General features: G+C 46.3%; 1 protein-coding gene across 1 annotated transcript; it reads left to right on the plus strand.

Annotated features, from left to right (window-relative positions):
• The first annotated feature begins 5,372 nt into the window (after positions 1-5,372).
• On the plus strand, positions 5,373-9,812 carry LOC119961287 (gamma-crystallin M2-like). Its single transcript, XM_038788706.1, has 3 exons — positions 5,373-5,527; positions 5,612-5,854; positions 9,484-9,812. The coding sequence occupies exons 1-3, from the start codon at positions 5,519-5,521 to the stop codon at positions 9,757-9,759; spliced, it is 528 nt and encodes a 175-aa protein (XP_038644634.1). The 5' UTR covers positions 5,373-5,518; the 3' UTR covers positions 9,760-9,812.
• The last annotated feature ends 12,235 nt before the right edge of the window (positions 9,813-22,047 follow it).

The raw sequence follows: 22,047 nt of genomic DNA on the forward strand, positions 1-22,047 counted from the left end.
AAACTAGACAGAATCGTCATTCCCCAAAGCGTACAAAACATGGTGCTCAGACAGATCCATGAGGGTCACCTGGGGGTCGGGAAATGTCGCGCAGAGCTTGGCAGGCAGTTTGCTGGCCTGGCATCAGCCAGGACATTGTCAACACAGTCTTCAACTGCACAACATGCCAGAAGTTTCAACCAGCTCAGCCCAAGGAAACGCTGCAACAGCACGAGATTGTGACCTCTCCGTGGTCCAAGGTGGGGATTGACCTCTTTCACGCAAATTGGAGTGATTACATGCTCCTGGTCCACTACTTCTCCAGCTAACCGGAAGTGGTGAAACTGTCGGACCTCACATCCAAGTCAGTCATCAAAGCCTGCAAAGAGACATTTGCCAGGCATGGGATACCACTCATAGTAATGAGTGACAACGGTCCATGTTTCTACAGTCAAGAGTGGTCTGACTTTGCACGACCCTACCACTTTAGTCATATCACATCCAGTCCCCATTACCCGCAATCAAACGGGAAGGCCGAGAAAGGGATCCATATTGTCAAGCGGTTGCTGTGCAAGGCTGCAGACTCAGCCTCGGATTTCAACCTGGCGCTATTGGCATACAGGGCAACCCCTCTGTCGACTGGTTTGTCTCCGGCGCAGTTGCTCATGAACCGCAACCTGAGGACAACTGTTCCAGCCATCCATGTTCCAGACCTTAACCACCTCACGGTGCTGCAGAAAGTGCAGCAATCCAGGGACCAGCAAAAGATCACGTATGATGCTCATGCCACGGATCTGCCTGCGCTGGCTCCAGACAATGTTGTTCAAGTTCAGCTGCCTGAGGGGGGTTGGTCAGCCCCAGCTGTTGTCATCAGACAAGCTGCTCCCAGGTCTTTCATTGTCCAAATGGCTGATGGCTCCATTCTATGGCGCAACAGGAGGGCGCTGTGCAAAGTTCCCTGCCCATCACCCGACCGCACTTCTCCGCATCTCACCATGCCGCCTCCGGACGTCTTGCACCACGAGGCCACCGATCTGGCAGCGATCCCGCCTGTCCACGAGGCCACCGAGATGGCAGCCATCCCACCTGTCCAGGTGTCGGAGTCCCCCCTCCACCTCTGAGGCGATCGACAAGAATTCGTCGCCCATCACAAAGACTGAATCTATAGACTTAAATCTTGTAAATTTCGTTCAGTTTCCACTGTATCTGCACAATAGACACCTTCCCATGTACATATGCTCATTCATTCCCCACTTGTACATAGTTATGCATGCATATACTGCCACATTCCAAAATTTATTTTAAAAGGGGGAGATGTCATAATATCCACTCATGTGTATCATGAGATACAGACAGGCAGTGATTGACACACAGGATAACCAATGAACACACATGACACAGAACAACCAATCACCAGACAGGACACCACCACTATAAAGACCACAGGACTTTCTCCCTCTCTCACAGGACACTGCTACTGAGATAGTCACAGTGCACAAGCCAGTGAACATCATCACCATGCGGTAGAGAGCTAGTCTGGTCAAGCCAGTAGGAGGTTATCAGTTAGGTTAATAGAGTGTCAACCCTCAGCAGATTATGTACAGCAATCAGCAAGTTCAATAAAACAGTGTTGGACCATCTCCTGTGTCAGAAGCCTGTTTCTCATTTCACTGCATCCAGTTGCAGTCAATGTTAGACCAACCGTCTTAAATGGGCGACTTCCTGATTTTGAAACAATGCCCCCTGGTTCTAGATTCTCCCACAAGAGGAAACATCCTCTCCACTTCCACCATGTCAATATCCCTCAAGATCTTAAATCAAGTTGTCTATAACTCTTCAAACTCAGTGGATAAAAGTCTAGCCTTTCCTCAGAAGATAATCGACCTACTCCTGATATTAGTCCAGGAAACCTTCTCTGAAATGTTTCTCATGCATTTACATTCTTCCTTAAATAAGTACGCAGTACTCCAGATGTGGTCTCACTAGATTGAAGTACATGAGAAAAATTCACTCCCAACCAGTTTCATCTTCCCATCATTTCCCATTGTTGTGGCTCTGATGCTTTAGTTATGTTGTGCCAACTTTTAGATCTTATTCTGGTGGCAAGATGGAGTTACGATCAGCCTGATTTAACTGAATTGCGGAAGGGATTCAAGTTCATATGTTTTTCTGTCCATCTGGTGGGGAAACCTTTGTGAGACTTCCACTTCCTCCAAAATGACTCCTAATCCTGAGGATTGGCGCCATCTGTTCAGGAGACCATTGCAGTTCCGGGTTATCCTTTCCTGCCACCAGGAAAAGTCTAATGACAAATGGGGAAAAGTTAGAATAAAGAGGATGATCTAATTTTCAAATTATTATAATCCCAGACCAGACCCTAACAGTGGCTAGGATACTGGACCGAAACCCCAATACTTTTGCTTATTTGTAAGATTGTGCGGAAAGAATCATTTGCTCCAGGAGTGATCACATGAAGAAATAGGGATTTGGTATTTTTAAAACAAAACTTAATTAGGAATACAATATTAAACTATTTGACTTCACAAAAGCACAGCTTACAATTACACCGTAAACACCACTACTCAATTCCCCATTAAGCTACAAGAATAGGAACACATAGCTCTCAATCCATCTTAAAATCAGCATAGCATAGAGTAATACTTGCTTTACAGAACAAATTTGGAGCCTGTTAGAACCCCTTCAGACTCTGGTTGAATATCTTCAAAAAGCTGGTTCACCTGGCATGTTCCAGCTTCTTTCTTGTCCTCAAACAAGACTGCTCTACTTTAAATATCATTATTTTTTCTAACTATCTTACTGTGAGAAGAACCGTGGACTCAATGTCAGACAGATCAGACTTCAACTCCTCTCCAAAGCTTTTACAAAATGTCTCTGGACCTCTTCGCTCCACCCAGCAATTAAATAATCACTCCAAGTTTGCAAAACAACTGACCATTCCAGGCTGAAAGCACATTAACTCCCTGTCAAACCACAGTGCATTAGCCCAGATTTAAAACCACATTCCTCTGGTCAATTTCACATTCTGGCTCCTAAAAGCTCCCAGGCCCTGCAAAACAAAATCCTTTTTAAAAACATGACCACAGCAGTCAAACACATACCATACCCCAGGCTTTCAATCCTTAAATTTCCTCAATATTTAGAAGTCAATAATCCTTAAATCCTCCATTTGTCACAAAATATATTAGCCAATTTTCAAACTTCATGCCAATTAAGCAAGTATTGTTGACAGTTCCATATAATTATACTTTTTCCAGTAACGTTCCAGTAACAGTTTTATCTCTGAACACACAATAAAGTAAGACTCCAGTGCCTTACAATGATCAATATTAGATGTTGAGCCTCCAACAGGCCTCAAATTCACAATTGAATCGATTTACGTAACACTAAGGGGTCATGATGGTCACTGAACTGGTAATGCATTGTGGACTCGGGCTTGAATCCCATTATGATAGATGTCAAACTTCAATTCCATAAAATTGTCCCAATGGTCATCTTCCAAGATTCTATAGACTCTGAAATAGTTCCTACAGAATAGAGGGTAGCTAATGTGACTCCACTATTTAAAAATGGAGGTCAAGAGAAAACAGGGAATTATAGATCAGTAAACCTGACGTTGGTAGTGGTGGATCATTCTAGAATCTATTATCAAAGGTTTTATAGCAGAACACTTAGAAAACAATGGCAGGATCAGACAGAGTCAGCATGGATTTATGAAGGGGAAATCATGCTTGGCAAATCTACTGGAATGCTTTCAGGTTGTAACTAGTAGAGATGATGAGGGGGAGCCAATGGATGTAGTATATTTGGACTTGTAAAAGGCTTTTGATGAAATCACGCATAAGAGATTAGTGGATAAAATTAAAGCACATGGGATTAGGGGTAGCGTATTGAGATGGATGGACAACTGATTGACAGACAGGAAACAAAGAATAGGAATTAAAGGGTCTTTTCAAATTGGCAGACAGTGACTGGTGGGGTACCACAGGGATTGGTGCTGGGATCCCCAATATTTACAATCTATATTAATGATTTAGATGAGGGACCAAAATGTCATATCTCCAAATTTGCAGATAACACAAAGTTGGGTTGGAAGGTAAGCTGTGAGGAGGATGCAGGATGCAGAGATGCTTCAGTGTGATTTGGAGAAGCTGAGTGAGTGGGTAAATGCATGGCAGATGCATTATGATGTGGATAAATATGAGATTATCCACTTTGGTAGCAAAAACAGGAAGGCGGATTATTACCTGAATGGCTATAAATTAAGAGCGGGGAATGTGCAACAAGACCTGGGTGTCCTCATGTATCAGTCGCTGAAGGTAAGCATGTGGGGTGCAGCAGGTGGTAAAGAAGGCAAATGGTCCTTTGGCCTTCATAGCGAGAGGATTCAAGTACAGGAGCAGGAATGTCTTGCTGCAATTATACAGGGCCTTGGTGAGGTCACACCTGGAATATTGTGTGCAGTTTTGGTCTCCTTTTCTGAGAAAGGATGTTCTTACTTGGAGGGAGTACAGCGAAGGTTTACCAGACTGATTCCTAAGATGACGGAACTGACGTATGAGGAGAGATTGAGTCAGTTAAGATTGTATTCGCTGGAGTTCAGAAGAATGAGGGGGGATCTCAGAGAAACCTATAAAATCCAAACAGGGTAGATGCAGGAAGGATGTTCCCACTGGCGGGGGTGTCCCGAACCAGGGGTCACAGTCTGAGGATACAGGGTAGACCATTTAGGACAGAGATGAGAAGAAATATCTTCACCCAGAGAGTGTGAGCCTGTGGAATTCGTTACCACAGAAAGTAATTGCTTTTCAAGAAGCAGTTAGATCTAGCACTTGGGCGAAGGGGATCAAAGGATATGGGGGTGAAAGGCAGGATTAGGCTATTGAGTTAGATGATCCGCCATGATCGTAATGAATGGCGGAGCAGGCTCGAAGAGCCGAATGGTCTCCTCCTGCTGCTATTTTCTTTGTTTATATGTCCTGTGGCAGGCATGGGTGAGCTGAAAACAATTAACATGAGGTGAGATGAGGATTGAGAAGCATCCATCTTGTTGCCCTGTTACATTCCTCAATGTGAAATGTTTTGAAATTAAAAGAGAAGTTTGGTCAAGCATTTATTTCATAAGGGCATTGCCCCATCAATACAAATTATAGTATGATTGAATGCTTTCATTCAGACCAGACACAACTAATTCCCAGTTGTCACACACTGTTGATTCAGAATTCCTTTTGTCCAAGAGATTAATGTGCTCTTGTATGTAAGCCAAAACAAAAAGCTTCTTTTGACAGAAACGATAAAACACAACGCAACAGAAAATTGTGATACTGGATTTTCTGTAATGATGAATCAGGATTTATTTTCGTGCTGTGAGAGCATACTGGACTGGTCACAAAGGATAGATTTTATAATAACAATGGAGAACCCCTGGGTTTTTATTGATCGACTTGTATAAAAGAGGCCAGTACCCTGCTGTGAGTGAAGTCTGCTGGGCAGTAATTGAGTTCCACACGAATTCGACAAAATGGGAAAGGTGAGCTTAATTCACTTTTGATTTATTTTAAATGAGTGTCTCTGAATGTGTGCAGTCTCAGCTAAAACAAGCTTACTTTTGCAGGTTGTCTTTTACGAGGACAGGAACTTCCAGGGTCGGCACTATGAGTGCAGTAATGACTGTGCTGACCTGTCCCCTTACTTCAGCCGCTGTAACTCCATCCGTGTTGAGAGTGACTGCTGGGTGGTGTATGAGAGACCCAATTACATGGGATACCAGTATGTTCTGACCAAGGGAGAATATCCTGACTACCAGCGCTGGATGGGATTCAATGACAACGTCAGGTCATGTCGCACTTACTCATATGTAAGTTTCAATTTATTTGAAAGAGTTTTGGATCTTTCCCCATTTTCTGAATTTCACCTCTATTCTAATGATTTGTTGGTGACTTATTTATATCAGATGTAGAGAGTTCTGCAGTGTGATGGACAGTTCTAAAACACTGAAGCAATTGTATTTGAAAAATAACTACAGGAGCAGGCCATTTAGCTCCTCAAACTAATCTGCCATTCAAATAATTCAGTAAGAAGTTTTCCAACACCAGGTTAAAGTCCAACAGGTTTGTTTTGAATCACTAGCTTTTGGAGCACTGATCCTTCCTGAGGTCAATCAGGTGAAATGATTCAGGGCTGATCTGCAACCTAACTCCATCTCGTTTGGATCTATCCTTTATCACTTATTACCTTTGGTAACAAAAATCTATCAGTGTCAGATTTAAAATTAACAATTGATCTACCTTCAATTGCTGTTTGTGGAAGAGACTTCTAAGTTTCCACAATACTTTGTGTGTAGAAGTGCTCCCTAATTTCAATTCATTCCTAATTTAAAAGATCCGTTTCTAATATTCAGATAATGCAACCGCGCACCCCCCCTCCAACGCACCCCTCCCCCTCGCCCGTACTGCCTCCCCTCCAGTCCGAGACACCCCAGCCAGCGGAAATAGTGTCTCGCTATCTAACCCTAATGTCCAGAAAACTTCGATCAAATAACTCCTTAACCTTTGTAATTCCAGGGAATACAAATTTAGTTTGTTTAATCTCTTTGTAATTTAACCCTTGAAGTACAGGTGTCATTTTGGTAAACTCTCACCAAGGCCAGTATATCTTTCCTAATGGTATGGTGCCAAGAACTGCTCACAGTACTCCAGGTGTGGCCTAACCGGAGCTTTGCATCTGGTGTAAGGACCAGCATCCTATTAGTTCTATTGATTATTTTTTGTACCTGTTCATCACATTGTACTGATCTATGTATCTAGCGTCCCATGTTGCTACTCCAAAGTAGATGATCTCATATTTGCCTACTTTGAGAATTCATTTACCACAGTCTTACCCATTCATTTCGGATCCAGAGAATCCCTACAGTGCAGAAGGAGGCCATTTGGCCCATTGAATCTGGACCGACCATACCAAGAGCACTCTAACTAGGCCCACACCCCTGCCCTATCCCTGTAATCCGCTCAACATCCACATCTTTGGACTATCTATCAATATCTCTGTAATTTAAGGCTTCCATTTATACTACTAAGAATGTTAACTACCTTTGTGTTAGAGCAACCTTTGTATGTGTTTTTTTATCACTTTATCAAAGCCATTAATATATAAAGTGAATAGTTGTGGTCCCTAACACAGACCCTTACAGAAACTGAAGGAGAGGGATACAGACTCAAAACGTTAACTCTGTTTCTCTCTTCACAGATGCTGCCAGATCTGCTGCTTTTTTCCAGCAGTTTCGGTCTTTTGTCAGATTTCTAGCACCTGCAGTATTTTGCCTTTATTCAGACAGGACACCACGAGAAACACCCTGGCAATTAGTAGTGTCTATGCGACAGAACCAATTCCCTCTTCTCTATTCATGGCATTGGAATTCTTTGGTCCCTGTGCAGTGAATTAGAGATTTGGCTAGGCGCCAAGTTCTCCGTCCTTGCTTGCAGCGGTAGTGGGGCGGATGTGCAACGGAGAATCTCAGCCTCTGTCTTCTACCACTCAACCAATTTCCTAATCCGGAAGTTTACCTAGACCTGAAATCACTGGCCTAACTAATAAAGCAATAGTCCAAATAATCTGCAGTATATCAGTGTCTGTGCTAGTTTTAATGACAGGTTACAGGTTATTTAACTATATTTAAAATAATTTAGTTTCGATCTAAATTGGAATAACAGAATTTTGTAATAAAATAGATATATAACTAGAACTGTATATCATATGTCATAGAATCCCTACAGTACATAAGGAGGCCATTTGTCGCATCGAGTCTGCACCAACCCTCTAAAAGAGCACCCATCTAGTACCCTGCCTTTCCCCATAACCCCAACTAACCTTTAGATACTAAGGAGGTAATTTAGCATTCCCAATCCACCTAACCTGCACATTTTTGGACTGTGGAAGGAAACCGGAGCACCCGGAGGAAACCCATGCAGACAGTGGGGAGAAAGTGCAAAACTCACACAGCCAGTCACCCAAGGATTCAAACTCAGGACACTGGTGCTGTGAGACAGCAGTGCTAACCACTGTGCCAACGTGCTGTGGCAGTGCATTACATTGGAAGTAATGGGAAGTCAAATTACTGTCCTGTATAGTGTTGTTTTAGCTACACAGAAAGGTAGCACGGTGGTTAGCATAAATGCTTCGCAGCTCCAGGGTCCCAGGTTCGATTCCCGGCTGGGTCACTGTCTGTGCGGCGTCTGCACGTTCTCCCCATGTGTGCGTGGGTTTCCTCCGGGTGCTCCGGTTTCCTCCCACAGTCCAAAGATGTGCGGGTTAGGTGGATTGGCTATGCTAAATAATTAATTAAACATTTTAACAATGTGACGATTGTTAATGCAATTTCAATCAACCTCTCCGGCTCGCGGGCAGCACGGTGGCGCAGTGGTAGCACTGCAGTCTCACGGCGCCAAGGTCCCAGGTTCGATCCCGGCTCTGGGTCACTGTCCGCCCAGGATGGAGAAACGGCCGACCAACAGAAGGAGGAATTGCAAAGGAGGCCTGAGGCCTTGCGTGTACCAGCAGTGCCTGACATTTGAGGACCTGCCGGACTGGGCATGCCGCCGCAGACTCTGGCTGAGCAGGCGGGCTTATCCCGATGGAGGCCTATGTTCCTCCGGAGACGGCAACCCACGCGCATGCGCGAACTCACGCCAGCCGTGGCACGCATGCGCGAACTCGCTCCGGCCGTTCTCGCACCTGTATTGGCAGCTGGAGCTGCATGAAGCGCTCCAGTGCTGTGCTGGCCCCCTGTGCAGCTAGGGGCCAGATAATGCCGTCATTAAATGCTCCGGCGTTTTTACCGATTGTGTAAGGTCAAGACGGAATTAGATATAGCTCTTGGGGGCAGCATTGTGGCGCAGTGGGTTAGCTCTGTTGCCTCATGGCGCCGAGGTCCCAGGTTCGATCCCGGCTCTGGGTCACTGTCTGTGTGGAGTTTGCACATTCTCCCCGTGTTTGCGTGGGTTTCACCCCCACAACCCAAAGATTTGCAAGGTAGGTGGATTGAACACACTAAATTGCCCCTTAATTGGAAAAAATGAATTGGGTACTCTAAATTTAGAAAAAAAAACAATGATCACATTGTTGAAAAGGTGCTTTCTCCATGGAATTTCAGTCCTAACTTTATGTGGTGAGTTGAATGAAAAATTGATATGCAGATTGGGAAACCTGGAGGCAAGAGGTGAGATGCTGTTTGTGTGAATCAATTGGCAGAACGGAATAAATCAAGCAATATATTCTGGAGATTCACAGCTCATAGTCTATCTTTTAATCTCCTGCATGTGCTTGCGGATTTGTGCTCTAATAATGAAGTGCATCTTAGTATGATTTAAAAAAAATTCAACTCATTGTTTTTGATGGGTTTTACATTTCTCATATTTGCACATTGATTTATTTATATTAGTATTTTGGAAGCAATTTTGCATTAATTTAATGGTTTTCAAAATCCTACAGACCAGCGATGGTTCCTACAGAATGAAAGTTTACGAGAGACCTGAATTTGCAGGACAGGTGATGGAATTCATGGATGACTGCCCATCTGTCCAAGATCGTTTCCGTTACCGTGACATCCATTCCTGCCAGGTGATGGATGGTTACTGGACCTTCTATGAACATCCCAACTACAGAGGCCGACAGTACTTCCTGAGACCCGGTGAATACAGGAAATTCAGTGACTGGGGAGCAACTTGCCCAACAATTGGATCTTTCCGCCGTGTAGTGGATTTCTAAATATCTTCTGAGCTTAGTGTTAGTTCAGAAATAAACAGTTTTGATCGCTTCAATTATGAGTCTTCCATTCATTTTTATAAAACTCTGTAAATATTTCTCAATCTTTCTAACAATGGTTCAAGTTCTATTTTAAACCACTCCCACTACACTAAATCTTGTCCTACCCAAATGGCAGTCTTATAGATTAAATTTAATTAGTTGAGCCAATGTGTCATTGAACCAGCAATCCTGACCCCTCTGGGAAATTCTAGCCAGCCTCTAACATTGAGCCTTATTGGGCAATTAAAGAGTCTTTTTAAAAAATATTTTTAATCTCCTTTTTCACAGTTGCTCCAAATTTATACCCACCAACAATAAACAATAAGCAGTAACGAATGCAAATCGCCATATCAACAACAACAATCCCATTCTCCCACCAGACCCCCAAACAGCAGCCCACATGTTAAACATAAACAAATAACAAAAAGGAATTAGGAATCACCCATAATCACCATTGATACATACAGTATCCCCCCCCCCCCCCAACCAAACACCCCTGCCTAATGTTCGATATTATCCAATTCTTGAAAGTGCATAATGAATAACGCCTATGAAATGTAGAACCCCTCCATCCTTCCCCTCAGTTCAAACTTACCTTCTCAGGAGTCAAGAATTCCAGCAGGTCCCCCCGCTACGCCAGGGCACAGGGTGGAGAGGTCGCTCTCCATCCCAGTAGGATGTGGCTTTGGGCGATCAACAAGGCAAAGTCTACAACATCTGCCTCCACACCCGTTTCCAACCCCAGCTGGTCCGACACCCCGAATGTGGCCTCCCGAGGCCCTGGGTTCAGTTTCACATGCACCACTTTAGAGATTACCCTAAAAACCTCCTTCCAGTAATCCTCCAGCTTTGGACAGGCCCAAAACATATGAACGTGATTTCCAATAAAGAGTCTTAATTGGTTCCCACCAGTTCCCTAGTCCAGTTAATAAAAATGCAGCATGAAGGCTGTATGCACTCGCTGTTCTGTCTATAGCTGGATGATGCAGTGTGGAGTAAATGGAGCAGAAAGTGGGAACTGGGATACAAATGTACTTGCATTCAGCATAACATGGACAAACATTGTGTCGCATGCTAATTACAAAGAGTGTGGTGTGGAAATTGCACAGTGATGCGACCATTAATTCACACGAGACAGAGAATAGAAGTGAACAGTGGCTTTAATCAACTAGAACAGTGCCTGCCTGCGACTGCTCTGCAATGAGAGCCGCCTACAGGGCTACTGCTCTTTCTACCTCCCCTCAAGGGAGAGAAGCCAGTGGTGGAGTCCACAAGGGCACCAACATGATACAACAAGTGTAGTACAGTACAATGGTCCATAGGTGGAGCCCACATGGGCAACAGCATGATGCGTGGTACAATGTAGTACAGTGCTGAATGGTTACCATAATACATTCACGACACACAGTTGAGTGGCTACAGGGGGCCCAGGTTCGTGCAAGTCTAGCACCATATACAGCTCACCTGCACCACATAAAGCCAGCCTGCATCTTTTAAAAATGAGGTGCGTTCTGATTGCAGCAGCGAAAGGAAGAACCTTGGAAAATGGCAAAGCAGATCAGGTAACATGGCCCTGCATTCTCCAATGCAGTGTGACAGGCCTTGCTGCAGGAAATGCACAGGAGGAGAATGGGGTCCTTTACGCTCATTGGACCATGATTCCCTCCAGGCAGTTACTGAGAAAGCGATGGGTGCGGGTAGCCATTGCAGTTACTGTCAGCAGTCTAGCACTGTGGATCAGGGTGCAATGTGGAAAGAACCTTTGAACATCCAGGGGGAGCTGGAGAATAAAGGAAATGTCAGCTTAACAAGGAGTGTTCCTCCTCACTGCGCTTCCCTTTCTCCCATCTTCAGAATTCTCATTACATCTGGATATCTCTCTGGTCACCTATCCTCTCTGGATCTTTCCATTGACAACTGTTGGCCAAAGCTGTCTCAATTTCTTTGCTCCCCTCGCTCACTCTCACATCTTCCTCCGGACCTGCAGCCCAAATCTAAGATCGTCATTAACTCTAAACAGCGATTTCTGACTCCTTCCCAAAATCCATGAACAGGACTCTCCTGTTCAAGCTGTTCTTGCCCCACAGAACTGATTTCTTTCCCTTTCCAACTCCTTTTTTCTCCCCTTACCCAGTCTTTTCTGATCTATCCATGGTCTTCCATAAATTCAACAGTATGCAGTTTCCTGATCCTAACTATCTCCTTTTCAACATGGATGTGCAATTTTTCGGCACCTCCATCCCTCATCCAGGTGGTCTGAGGGTTCTCTACTTCATCATTGAATGGAGACTCAACTAGTCCCCATTCATCAGCATTCTTCTCAACCTGGCTGCATGTGAACTTCTCCTTTACTGCCACTCATTTCTTCCAAATAAAAGTTGTTGCCATGGGTACTCGCATGGGTTTCAACTATGCTTTCCTATTTGTGAGGTATGTCCATCATTCTTTGTTCCAGTCCTACTAGGATCTATTAGGTCCCTCATGCATTCCCAAACTCCCTAGATTCTGGAATGGCCAAGCTGATTGAGAAACCACTAACGTAATGCCTTTATTCAAGAGAGGAGGGAGATAGAAAGCAGGAACCTATAGGGCAGTTAGTCTAACAAATGCCAGTGGGAAAATGCTGGAGTCCATTATTAAGGAAGCCGTAGCAGGACATTTAGAAAATCATAATTTAAAAAATAAATTTAGAGTACCCAATTCATTTTTTCCAATTAAGGCGCAATTTAGCGTGGCCAATCCACCTACCCTTGCATATCTTTGGGTTGTGGGGACGATACCCATGCAAACACGGGGAGAATGTGCAAACTCCACACGGACAGTGACCCAGAGCCAGATTCGAATCTGAGATCTCGGCGCCGTGAGGCAGCAATGCTAACCCACTGCGCCACCGTGCTGCCCTAGAAAATCATAATATGATCAGGCAGAGTAAACATGGCTTTATGGAACGGAGGTTGTGTTTGACAAATTTACTGGTGTTCTTTGAGGATGTTAACAAGCAGCATGGATAAAGGTGAACCAGTGGATCCGTGCATTTGGACTTCCAAATAGCATTCGATCAAGTGCCACATGAAAGGTGATCATGGTGTTTGGGATAAAATATTAGCATGAATTGGCTAATGAACAGGAAACAGAGTGCGTGGGTAGATGTGTCATTTTTTGAATGCCAAACTGGAACGAGTGGGGTTGCTACAGGGTTCAATGCTGGTCCTCAACTCTTTACAATCTATATTCATGACTTGAACAAAGGAACAGAATATATTGTAGCCAAATTTACTGATGACAATAGATGGAAATATGCAAGTTATGAGGTGGATATAAATGGTCAGGATTCTCAACTGCTGGTGAAGTGTAATTTGAAAATTATGTTCCCAAAGACAGCACTGCTTATCTGACACCCAGTTCCGGATGACCAGAAAATTCCTCCAATAAAAATTGGCAAAACTGAAGACATTTGGTGGGATTTTCCCACCGGCCCGCCGCGTATTTTTTGGCGATGGAGGCGGCTCGAGAACGGGATCTACCGGTCCCGCCATTGTCAACGGGACAGCACCCTTCGTCGCTGGGAAATCTGTGTGCCGGCATGGGACTGGAATTCCCTGCTGGCATGAACAGCCTGTAAATCCCACCCATTGTTTCTGTTCCCGGCTTCAATGTTTTCTGGTAGCTGAATCTCCCTCCCTGGTAACAGTCTGAGGCTTCAACAGACTCTTTATCCTTCACACATAAAGTCATAGAGGTTTACAGCATTAAAACAGGCCCTTTGCCCCAACTTGTCCATGCCGCCCAGTTTTTACCACTAAGCTAGTCCCAATTGCCCGCATTTGGCCCGTAACCCTCTATACCCATCTTTCCGATATAACTGTCTAAATGCTTTTTAGAAGACAAAATTGTACCTGCCCCTACTACTGTCTCTGGCAGCTCATTCCAGACCCTCGCCTCACTCTGTGTGAGAAAACTGCCCCTCTGGAACCTTTTGTATCTCTCCCCCTTCACCTTAACCCATGCTCTCTAATTTTAGACTCCCCTACCTTTGGGAAAAGATGTTGACTATCTACCTTATCTATGCCCCTCATTCTTTTATAGACCTTTACAAGATCATCCCTAAGCCTCCTATGCTCCAGGGAAAAAAGTCCCAGTCTATCCAGCCTCCCCTTATAACTCAAACCGTCAAGTCCCTGTAGCATCCTAGTAAATCTTTTCTGCACCCTTTCAAGTTTAATAATATCCTTTCTATAATAGGGTGACCAGAAATGTACACAGCATTCCAATGTCATGGACAACTTCAACAAGATGTCCCAACTCCTGTATTCAATGTTCTGCCCAATGAAACCAAACATGCCGAGTGCCTTCTTCACCACCCTGTCCACCTGTGACTCCACTTTCAAGGAGCTATGAACCTGTACCCCTCTGTCTCTTTGTTCCATATCTCTCTCCAACACCCTACCATTAACTGAGTAGGCCTTGCCCTGATTCGATCCGCAAAATGCATCACCTCACATTTATCTAAATTAAACTCCATCTGCCATTCATCGGCCCTCTGGCCGAATTGATCAGGATCCTGTTGCAATCCTAGACAACCGTCTTCGCTGTCCCTGTGCCACCAATCTTGGTGACACCTGCTAACTTACTAACCATGCCTGCTAAATTCTCATCCAAATCATTAATATAAATAACAAATAGCAGTGGACCCAGCATTGATCCCTGAGGCACACCGCTGGTCACAGGCCTCCAGTTTGAAAAACAACCCTTTACAACCATCTTCTTCAATGCCAGGAGCATCCGGAATAAGGTGGGTGAAATTGCAGCATAGGTTGGTACCTGGGACTTCGATGTTGTGGCCATTCAGGAGACATGGATAGAGCAGGGAGAGGAATGGTTGTTGCAGGTGCCAGGGTTTAGATATTTCAGTAAGCTCAGGGAAGGTGGTAAGAGAGGGGTAGGAGTGGCATTGTTAGTCAAGGACAGTATTACGGTGGCAGAAAGGATGTTTGATGAGGACTCGTCTACTGAGGTAGTATGGGCTGAGGTTAGAAACAGGAAAGGAGAGGTCACCCTGTTAGGGGTTTTCTACAGGCCTCCGAAAAGTTCCAGAGATGTAGAGGAAAGGATTGCAAAGATGATTCTGGATAGGAGCAAAAGTAACAGGGTAGTTGTGATGGGGGACTTTAACTTTCCAAATATTTACTGGAAACACTATAGTTCGAGTACTTTAGATTGGTCCATTTTTGTCCAATGTGTGCAGGAGGGTTTCCTGACGCAGTAGGTAGATAGGCCAATGAGAGGTGAGGCCGTATTGGATTTGGTACTGGGTAATGAACCAGGACAGGTGTTAGATTTGGAGGTAGGTGAGCACGTTGGTGATAGTGACCACAATTCGATTACATTTACTTTAGTGATTGAGCGGGATAGGTATATACCGCAAGGCAAGAGTCATATCTGGGGGAAAGGCAATTATGATGCGATGAGGCAAGATTTAGGATGCATCGGATGGAGAGGAAAACTGCAGGGGATGGGCACAATGGAAATGTGGAGCATGTTCAAGGAACAGCTACTGCGTGTCCTTGATAAATATGTACCTGTCAGGCAGGGAGGTAGTGGTCGAGCGAGGGAACCATGGTTTACTAAATCAGTTGAAACACTTGTCAAGAGGAAGAAGGAGGCTTATGAAATGATGAGACATGAAGGTTCAGTTAGGGCGCTTGAGAGTTACAAGTTAGCTAGGAAGGATCTGAAGAGACAGCTAAGAAGAGCCAGGAGGGGACGTGAGAAGTCTTTGGCAGGTAGGATCAAGGATAACCCTAAAGCTTTCTATAGATATGTCAGGAATAAAAGAATGACTAGGATAAGAGTAAGGCCACTCAAGAACAATAGTTGGAAGTTGTGCGTAGAGTCTGAGGAGATAGGAGAGGTGCTAAATGAATATTTTTCGTCAGTATTCACACAGGAAAAAGACAATGTTGTCGAGGAGAATACTGAGATAGAGGCTACTAGACTAGAAGGGCTTGAGGTTCATAAGGAGGAGGTGTTAGCGATTCTGGAAAGTGTTAAAATAGATAAGTCCCCTGGGCCGGATGGGATTTATCCTAGGATTCTCTGGGAAGCTAGGGAGGAGATTGCTGAACCTTTGGCTTTGATCTTTAAGTCATCTTTGTCTACAGGAATAGTACCAGAAGACTGGAGGATAGCAAATGTTGTCCCCTTGTTCAAGAAGGGGAGTAGAGGCAACCCCGGTAACTATAGACCAGTGAGCCTTACTTCTGTTGTGGGCAAAGTCTTGGAAAGGTTTATAAGAGATTGGATGTATAATCATCTGGAAAGGAATAATTTGATCAGAGATAGTCAACATGGTTTTGTGAAGGGTAGGTCGTGCCTCACAAACCTTATTAAGTTCTTTGAGAAAGTGACCAAACAGGTGGATGAGGGTAAAGCAGTTGATGTGGTGTATATGGATTTCAGTAAAGCATTTGATAAGGTTCCCCACGGTAAACTATTGCAGAAAATATGGAGGCATGGGATTCAGGGTGATTTAGCAGTTTGGATCAGAAATTGGCTAGCTGAAAGAAGACAAAGGGTGGTGGTTGATGGGAAATGTTTAGACTGGAGTCCAGTTACTACTGGTGTACCACAAGTATCTGTTTTGGGGCCACTGCTGTTTGTCATTTTTATAAATGACCTGGAGGAGGGCGTAGAAGGATGGGTGAGTAAATTTGCAGATGACACTAAAGTCGGTGGAGTTGTGGACAGTGCGGAAGGATGTTACAAGTTACAGAGGGACATAGATAAGCTGCAGAGATGGGCTGACAGGTGGCAAATGGAGTTTAATGCAGAAAAGTGTGAGGTGATTCATTTTGGAAGGAATAACAGGAAGACAGAGTACTGGGCTAATGGTAAGATTCTTGGTAGTGTGGATGAGCAGAGAGATCTCGGTGTCCATGTACATAGATCCCTGAAAGTTGCCACCCAGATTGAGAGGGTTGTTAAGAAGGCGTATGGTGTGTTAGCTTTTATTGGTAGAGGAATTGAGTTTCGGAGCCATGAGGTCATGTTGCAGTTGTACAAAACTCTGGTGTGGTCGCATTTGGAGTATTGCATGCAGTTCTGGTCGCCGCATTATAGGAAGGATGTGGAAGCATTGGAAAGGGTGCAGAGGAGATTTACCAGGATGTTGCCTGGTATGGAGGGAAGAACTTATGAGGAAAGGCTGAGGGGTTGAGGCTGTTTTCGTTAGAGAGAAGTAGGTTAAGAGGTGACTTAATTGAGGCATACAAGATGATCAGAGGATTAGATAGGGTGGACATTGAGAGCCTTTTTCCTCAGATGGTGATGTCCAGCATGAGGGGACATAGCTTTAAATTGAGGGGAGATAGATATAGGACAGATGTCAGAGGTAGGTTCTTTACTCAGAGAGTAGTAAGGGTGTGGAATGCCCTGCCTGCAACAGTAGTGGACTCGCCAACACTAAATGCATTCAAATGGTCATTGGATAGACATATGGACGATAAAGGAATAGTGTAGATGGGCTTTGGAGGGGTTTCACAGTCGGTGCAACATCGAGGGCCGAAGGGCCTGTACTGCGCTATAAAGTTCTATGTTCGGTCATCAAGCCAATTTTGTATCCAATTGGCTATCTCACCCTGGATCCTGTGAGATTTAACCTTATGCAACAACCTACCGTGCGGTACCTTGTCAAAGGCCTTGCTAAAATCCATGCAGAGAATGTTGACTGCACTGCCCACATCTACCTTCTTGGTTGCCCCTTCAAAAAACTCAATCAAATTCGTGAGACATGATTTTCCACTCACAAAGCCATGCTGACTGTCCCGAATCAGTCCTTGCCTCTCTAAATGCCTGTAGATCCTGTCTCTCAGAATATCTTCTGACAACTTACCCACCACAGATGTTAGGTTCACTGGTCTGTAGTTCCCTGGCAAACAAGGCACACCATTTGCTACCGTCCAATCTTCAGGTACCTCACCTGTGACTCTTGATGATTCAAATATCTCTGTTGGGGACCCACAATTTCCTTCCTCGCCTCCCACAACATCCTGGGATACATTTCATCAGGTCCCACGGTTTTATGTACCTTGGTGCACTTTAAGACTTCCAGCACCTCCTTCTCTGTAATACGTACACTCCTCAAGACATCACTGTTTATGTCCCCAAGTTCCCGAACATCCATGCCTTTCTCAACAGTTAATACCGATGAGAAATATTCATGTAGGATCTCACCCATCTCTTGTGGATCCGCACATAGATGACCTTGTAGATCCTTAAGAGGCCCTACTCTCTCCCTCGTTACTCTTTTGCTCTTTATCTATTTGTAGAAGCTCTTTGGATTCTCCTTTGCCTTATCTGCGGAAGCAATCTCATGCCTTCTTTTTGCCCTCCTAATTTCTCTCAACTCTAGGGCAGCATGGTAGCATGGTGGTTAGCATAAATGCTTCGCAGCTCCAGGGTCCCAGGTCCGATTCCCGGCTGGGTCACTGTCTGTGCGGAGTCTGCACGTCCCCACCGTGTGTGCGTGGGTTTCCTCCGGGTGCTCCGGTTTCCTCCCACAGTCCAAAGATGTGCGGGTTAGGTGGATTGGCCATGCTAAATTGCCCGTAGTGTCCTAAAAAGTAAGGTATGGGGGGGTTGTTGGGTTACGGGTATAGGGTGGATACGTGGGTTTGAGTAGGGTGATCATGGCTCGGCACACCATCGAGGGCCGAAGGGCCTGTTCTGTTCTATGTTCTATTCCTATCGCTTCTCAGCCTTTTGGTTAAGATGAGCGTGAGTTCAGGTGTAATGCCTGGATCTGGTACATCTCTCTTGTTGGGACCATGAATTGGATTCAATTTGAATTGGTTTTTGGAGCAGGCAAGGAGCTGGATTAGGGGTTTGCCTGTGTGAGGAAACCGGAGCATCCGGAGAAAAGCCGTGCAGACATGGGGAGAACAAGAAACTCCACACAGACAATATCCTTGGCCAGAATTGAACCCTGGTCCTTGGTGTTGTGAGGCAGAAGTGCTAGCCACTGTGGTGCCATCCATCATGTGGTGTTACATCATCAGCATCTTGTACTTTGGTGTTAATCCTTCACTCCACTCCACCTTCAATCTAATGAGTGTATCACTCTTCTCACATCCTGGACAGAAATCTATGAAACACTTTTGTTATTGCATTTGCTCTCCTATAGAAAAAAAGCTAACCACTTGTCCCTGTAGTCAATGGCAGTGCCATTGCTGAACCCACTATCAACATCCTGGGGTTGCCTTTGATCAGAAACTGAACTGGACCCGCTGGGTCGCAGAATCTCCGGGGGGAGGTGCGAATCCCGCCCCGCCACCCCATCGCCGGCTGCCCTACTCTCCGGCGGTATTTTCCGGGTGGCAGCGGGATTCAGGCCATGCTGGTTGGGGGCCGTTGACAGCGGCCACTCCGACGATTCTCTCGGCTACGATGGGCCGAGTGGCTGTCCAGTTTTGGCCAGTGTCCCGCTGGCGTGAATTACTCACCTCACGCACGGCGGGGCCTGGCAGGTAAGTGTGTGGGGGCCATCCTGGGGGCGGGGGGAGGGGGGAGGGGGGGGTGGCGCTGGGGGGAGGGGGGTGGCGCGGGGGATCTGACCCCGGGAGGAGGGCCCCCATGGTGTCCTAGCCCGCGATCGGGGCCTGCCGAACCTGCGGTTGCCTATTTCCGTGGGGGCCATCTTTCCTCCGCGCCGGGCCTCTTTAGGGCTCCGCCAAATTTCCCAGGGGCCGGCGCGGAGAAGAGAACCCCTGCGCATGCGTGGAAGTATGTTGGCCGGTCCGCGCATGCATGGGATCACGCCAGCCGATCCGCGCATTCGTGAACTTGTGCCGGTCCTTAGGCACCGGCTGGAGCGGCGCGAACCACTCCGGCGACAAACTAGCACCCGAAAACTTTTGGGGGCTGTTGACACCAGAGTGGTTGGTGTCGGTTTTCCCACCTCCCAGAAGGGAGAATCCCGCCCATCATTTCCCAATTCCCCAAAGTCTGACCACCATCTACACGGCTCAAATCAGGACGTTTGTGGAATACTCTTGATGCACGATCAATTGCACAAAGACTAAGGCTGGGTACAACTGTGGCTTTATTGCAGTCAGATGTGTGGCCTCCTGCTGCAGCTGGAGAAATGGCTGCTGAATAGAGGACACGCATATTTATACTCCTCGTACTGGGTGGAGCCATCTGGCATGGCTACCGGCGAACCTGTAATACAGGTCCTACCTTACATCCCCTAATACAGGTGTACAGTACAGTGGTTCACCACATTCATCCCCTGTTAAAAATGAGTCCGGCGGGTGTGGTGTGCAACTATATACAGAGTTGAAAATTATGTACAGTGTCTTAGAAAAGAAGTGAGGGGAAAAACATATGTCCATTTTGGAGTCCCTCTCGAGATTCAGTCGGTCTGGTGCCTTGACGTTTCACTGGGAGCGATGTAACAATGGCGGCAATGTCGGTGCTGGCAGTGCTGTTGCTGGCATGCTGTCCGATGACTCCGAGGGCGTGCCGAAATCTTCTTCGTCCTCTTGCGTGGGCAGGGGAAGGACGGATGGGCCTGGTGGGGTTAATGTTGGGAGCGCCGGGGGAGGGGAGGGTGGCGCCTAGGCGGGGAAGTGTGTTAGGTTGGAACCTGATGGTGCCAGGTCCCTGAGGGAGACAGTATCTTGTCGGCCGTCGGAGAATTCCATGTATGCATGCTGTGGGTTGGTGTGCAGCAAGTGTACCCTGCCCACCAACGGTTCCGCCATGTGGAATCTGACGTGCCTACGGAGCAGGACCGGTCCTGGAGCTGCGAGCCAAGTCGGGAGCGACACCCCAGATGTGGACTTCCTGGGGAAGGTAAAACGACGTTCTTGGGGTGTGTGATTTGCAGCGGTGCACAGTAGCGACATGATGGAGTGTAGTGCATCGGGAAGGACCTACTGCCAGCGGGAGGCTGGGAGGTTTCTGGACCGTGCGGCCAGCTGGATGGCCCCCCAAACCGTCCCGTTCTCCCACCAAACCGTCCCGTTCTCCCTCTCTACCTGCCCGTTCCCCCGGGGGGTTGTAGCTGGTTGTTCTGCTGGAGGCGATACCCCTGCTGAGCAGGAACTGACGCAGCTCATCACTCATGAATGAGGATCCCCTGTCACTGTGGATGTAGGCGGGGAAACCGAACAGAGCGAAGATGGAGTTGAGGGCTTTGATGACGGTGGCAGACGTCATATCCGGGCATGGGATGGCGAAGGGGAATCTGGAGTACTCATCGACCGCACTGAGGATATACGTGTTGCGGCCGGTGGAGGGGAGGGGCCCTTTGAAATTAACGCTGAGGCGCTCAAAGGGGCGGGACGCTTTCACCAGGCGCACACGGTCCGGCCGGTAGAAGTGCGGTTTGCACTCCGCACAGACCTGGCAGTGCCTGGTGACTGTCCGTACTGTTTTTCTAAATTCACCTCTCTGTTTTAGAATTCCCCTTATACCAAAGAACAAAAGGGCCAATATTCTAAAACGGCGAACAGGGATTCTCCCTCCCTGACTCCAGTACAGGCCTCTGTGAGTGCTATTCGGGTCAAACTCTCCTTTCAAGTTATCCCCCGGTATAACTCATACCTTCACTGAAGAATTTTACTTACTTACCCCTTAATAGCATCGATGTCCCGGGTCCTGCGTTCTTAAGGAAGTGAAGTAAGCTAATAACCACTTTTTCAGGTTAAATTATTTTATTATTAACATACTCTTTTCTCTTTCATTAAATTATAAACATTATTTACTTTTGGATGTTGTCTGGTTGGTTGTTGAGGCCTTCAGACTCTCTCTCTCTCTCTTTCAATTCTCCTGGTCATCTCTCCTGGTGCTGTTTTCTCTTTTTCTCTCTCTTCTGTCTTCATTGGCTGCTGCTCCCTCGCATTCTTCTCCTGGGCCGTCTGCTCTTGGGTCTCTCCTGCCGCTGGGCCGCTCCTCTCCTGGGCCGTCTCGCTCCTGGGCCTTCCTGCCGCTGGGCCGTCTCGCTGCTGTCTCTTCTGCTTCTTCCTCCTTCTGGTCTGCTCTGCCGTTCTGCCTCTTCCTTCTGGTCTGCTCTGCCGTTCTGCCTCTTCCTTCTGGTCTGCTCTGCCGTTCTGCCTCTTCCTTCTGGTCTGCTCTGCCGTTCTGCCTCTTCCTTCTGGTCTGCTCTGCCGTTCTGCCTCTTCCTTCTGGTCTGCTCTGCCGTTCTGCCTCTTCCTTCTGGTCTGCTCTGCCGTTCTGCCTCTTCCT

The sequence above is a fragment of the Scyliorhinus canicula genome, chromosome 2, assembly GCF_902713615.1.
Source record: "Scyliorhinus canicula chromosome 2, sScyCan1.1, whole genome shotgun sequence".
Taxonomy (NCBI): Eukaryota; Metazoa; Chordata; class Chondrichthyes; order Carcharhiniformes; family Scyliorhinidae; genus Scyliorhinus; species Scyliorhinus canicula.

Bases quoted from the DNA above. Each gene is read 5' to 3' on its own strand.
- LOC119961287 (XM_038788706.1), top strand. The intron at 5,855-9,483 runs GTAAGTTTCAAT...AAAATCCTACAG, and splicing joins CATGTCGCACTTACTCATAT to ACCAGCGATGGTTCCTACAG.